Source organism: Sinocyclocheilus grahami, unplaced genomic scaffold (assembly GCF_001515645.1).
Source record: "Sinocyclocheilus grahami isolate Dianchi unplaced genomic scaffold, SAMN03320097.WGS_v1.1 scaffold92.1, whole genome shotgun sequence".
NCBI lineage: Eukaryota > Metazoa > Chordata > Actinopteri > Cypriniformes > Cyprinidae > Sinocyclocheilus > Sinocyclocheilus grahami.
Genome location: NW_015505271.1, coordinates 2,654,819 through 2,659,178, shown reverse-complemented (window position 1 = coordinate 2,659,178; position 4,360 = coordinate 2,654,819). Strand labels below are relative to the sequence as shown.

At 36.7% G+C, this 4,360-nt stretch overlaps 1 protein-coding gene across 1 annotated transcript in view; it reads right to left on the bottom strand.

The window, feature by feature from the left end:
- Positions 1-3,874, bottom strand: part of LOC107587382 (multiple epidermal growth factor-like domains protein 9) — a 21,904-nt gene extending 18,030 nt beyond the window's left edge. Inside the window, exon 1 of the mRNA XM_016275167.1 lies at positions 3,578-3,874. Coding sequence (XP_016130653.1) covers positions 3,578-3,857 — 280 coding nt within the window. The 5' untranslated portion in view covers positions 3,858-3,874. The remainder of the gene's footprint in view (positions 1-3,577) is intronic.
- Between the last annotated feature and the right edge of the window lie 486 nt (positions 3,875-4,360).

Genomic DNA, 4,360 nt, shown 5'->3' with positions numbered 1-4,360 from the left:
TAAAGGGTCTAGTTTTATTTGTGTGCACTCACAATATCAACAAAACATTGTGCTTTTATAAAATAAAGAAAACAAATGCTTTCTGCTGTCTCGGTCTTGAACAGGAGCGCTTCACAATTATAAACCTAAACTCAGACATGATCAAAATATATAGAAAGCTTTAAATTACTACTTTAAAACGAAATAATTCAAATCAAAAATAGACTCCTAATAAAATAAACTCTTTCATTATGTAATCCATGCATTTCTCTCTAAAGGCACATCCAATTAGGAGATGGCGAGTCATTTTTTCATCACTATAAATTGATGGAATGCTCGATTATAATTTGCGTTTTATTTTATAATTCCGTACAGTTAAAAAATAAAACACTAATTATAATGGCATATATGTAAAACTTTGTATAGCTGCCTTTTCTGATTTGTATTTTGCTCTGTTCTGAATACCTTAAAATGTAAAGGATTTGCTGCAATGCAATTTTGTATGATATGTTAATTATTTATATTTTTTTATCCATGCAGCAAATGCTTTAAAAAACAGCTTTAAAATTACTTCATTGCATTCCAGACTCTTTTAAAGTACTTTTCACTATAAATTTTACGGGTAGCTTGAATATAAACATTGTCATGGATTCGTTGTATTCCCATTTGTAAAATAGCCAACAAATTAATTGTAGGCGAACCCGATCTCATGTATAGCACAATTTTCTGCTTCTATTTCGCATAATATTTCTATGCAGAAATTGACTTTGGCATGCAAAAGACTGATAAATTCATATTTAACGGCATGGGTTCAGTCGACAGAAATATGGTACACACAGGCCTATAATAACTGCTGAAATGTTTGCGGGGCAACTCTCAGATCAGTCTGAGTGCTCATGGTACTCACAGTGCGTACAGCTGTACACCTGCAGGCGCCACTGATTCGGATGGTTGTCATGGTAATAAACACCGTAAACGGCAAACGTTCGCGTGTCAGCGCTTAATGCGCATATGAAAAGCATTTTAGGGGGCCCTTGGCTTTTTTTGCCTACCTTTGCCTAATGGGTAAGTCCGCCCCTGCACACACACACACACAGACACACAATATTTAAATAGATCAAAAGTGGCACTAAAGATATTTATAATGTTACAAAATATTTCTAATATAAATGCTGTTCTTTTTAAACTTTCTATTTATCAAAGAATCCCAGGAAAAAAAATATTAAAAGCATTGTAATGCTTTTAATATTGATAGAGTAAAAAATAGAGCAAAAAAGAGAGTATAGGAAGAGAAGAAACAAAGTAAGAGGAAGGGAATGAAAAGTGAGAGCAGCAAAACAGTCCCATGTGGATCCCTGATCTAGTGTAATGTAGAGAACAGATGCTGCACACTGGTAGAAGGTTCACAGGCAGGAGCGATTCCATCTGTTCAATAGAACAAATAATGTCAGAACATACGCAGTGTACATAAAAACTGAAAACCTACCTCACAAAACATGTAAGGTTCATCATGCAGTGTTATTTTAGTATTTTTTATATACTATTATAGTATTTATTAATATTTTGAATTAGCTTTAATTTTTATATTTTCATATTTCAATTTTAGTTCGTTTAAATTTTTTAACATGTTTTTGTCATTTTTATTAAAAAAAAATTCTTATATAGGTTTTATTTGTATTTTTAATTTTGGAGATTTTAGCACATTTAGTACTTTTAGTTATTTCAGTTAGTTGCCAAGGCAACATTTCTAATTCATTTTAAGAATAAAGTTTTTCGTATATTTATATTTTATTTTATTACAGCTGGTATTTCAATTACCAAAAACTGAAAAGTTGTAGTTTTTTTTTATGTTAACAATAACAACACAACAACAACACAACTACAACACTGTCATTATGGGAAACACTTTATCAGAGATATTTCAGCCATAGTTGGAAAGTCAATATGTTGCCTTTTGGAGCACCATTAGTGTACCTCTATAATGGGACGTCATCAGTGAGCGGCAACATGGCTGGAGCAGAGCTCAGACAGGCCGAAAGGGAAAAGAACAATTTATTATTGTTGGCTGAGTGGAAAGATTGACGAAAAGAGAGTGTGGATTTGGCTGACTTACTGGAGTGATAAATCACTCTTTTCTTCTTCCTCTCGCTTTCATATATTCACCCTGGGGTCCAAGCTCACTGTTTGGCAACCCGAATCAGCCTGCCTGTGGGAATGTATGATCTGTCCTCTTTACAGTACGCCACTGATAAAATCAGCATTGTACAGACGGATGTTGTGAGTCAGAACACTGATCTGGGATTAGTCATTCTACAACACACCCTCTCTTCCTCTCTCTGAAAACCACAGCCACAAAACACGCAAGCACTTTTCAGTCACCTCTTAAAATAGTTGCTTAAATATATTAATATAAAAAGTTCAGGTCCTTCCTGTTCACACAATCTATCCTGTAGGGTTGGATAAGATCAATGTGATGCATTTAATATGTTGCAATACAAGTAAATCACAACTGAAACTACACCAAATGCATGAGAAAGTGATTCAGGGTGTCCACGAGAAAAAGTTAACCTGTGGGATCAGTTTCAACCTCTCTCAACTGATTCTCTTCACTTTTCATTAGTACTGAAGCAGCTCTAACTGCAAAGACAAATGATGGTTTCAGAGTTACAGCTTTAATTGAACTGTTGAAAATGGCATGAATGAGCATAATAAAAAAGAATGTGAAATACAGATGCAATAATGTGAACAAAAAATAAATATATCAATAATTGATTGTATCGGCACAGCCATAGGCGGAGCGTGTGTAAGGCTTAGCCTTCCCCTGGCCACTGGGACTTGGGGCAAAAATGCCACTAAATTGGACAAAAATGCCCCTGCACAAACAAATTTAATCTATTACGTCTGTTGCTAACAAAGTGAATATGAATAGACAGTGTCGATTGTGGCATTAAATTAAGTTCTGCTCATGTTGCACGCACAGTATTTCATTTTAGGCGTTTTTAACCAATCACACACAATTCTGTTGAGCTTAGGAATGCAATGGCCAATCAGAGGCATTCAGATGAGTCATCGTTGAAACAGATCAGTTTTGTTAAGTGTGCGCACGTTCGCTGACTGAATTCCGTACTCTTGCGAATTCTCTCATCATAAACAACAAAGCACAGATGGACGTACAATGTAAGTAAGAGATTCATTTCACAGTGCATACAGTTTCAGTGATTATAACGATAGTTTTGTTTTTTTGAGAGTGCTTAAACTCGCGATAGATCAGTGTTAGTGATAATGTCACTTTCTATATATAATTTATTCACTATTTGAATAACCGTGGAAAGAAAACGTTATATAATTATCAATTTCTAACATTTTTATTAAATTGTAATCACGTTAAATACAAACTCAGTCCCATTAAACATTTTTTTTAGCCTACATGACACCCATGTCTGGTCCTTGCCTAAAAAGACGGGTTTACGATGTTTAATACATTTGGCTGCTTTTAGCTTTACCCTGGAGTTGGTTTACCCTCCGCCTATGGGCACAGCCCTAATTTACCCAACTGCAGCCAAAAATCACTAGAGGTTTTACTACTGCAGGCTCTCACCTGTAGGAGTGCAGTTCCTGGCTAGTGCGTCCCCTGTAAAGCCCTCTGCGCAGCGCTCGCAGTGCAGCCCCGTAGTGTTGTTGATGCAGCTCAGGCAGTGGCCTGTGTCCGGGTGACAGATCTGAGGGGATATGTGGGGGTCTCCGTTCCCGCTGCAGTTACAGGGAAGGCAGATGCTGTCGGCATTGTAGAAGCCATCACTACACTGCTCACAGTTGGGACCCTGGTACTCTGGCTTGCACTGGACACAGAAAGGCTGGCCGCTTGAGTCTAAATGCATATAGACAAAAAGAACGTTTAAGGTTATAGACTCGATTCACTCTGTCAAAACAGGATGAATTAGTAACCAGACAAGAGCTTATTAAAATATCTTAGTACAGTAGAGGAAATTTTCACTGAAATAACCAAAGGGCTTCTGCTATGACAAAGGCATTTGAAGACCCAGACTTTGTTTCATTTGGCCACCAGATGGCAGAATCTTTTAAGGATGTTGAGGACAGCCTGAAGGGAAACTGAGGTCTTTGTTTATACTAGGCTGTATTCAGTTATAGTCAGATTAACTTTTAACCTCCAATCATTTTGTAAATGTGTTAGGTGAGATTTTCTTTCTTTTGCATTTGATTGCAGACCAAGAAATCAAACAACAGGCAAATCCGGCCTATGAAAAGGGCTGATGTTTTCTTGAGCTTAAATTAAAAAAATGTGAAGACACTCTTCCCCATGCACACATACACACACACACACACACACACACACACACACACACACACACACACACACACA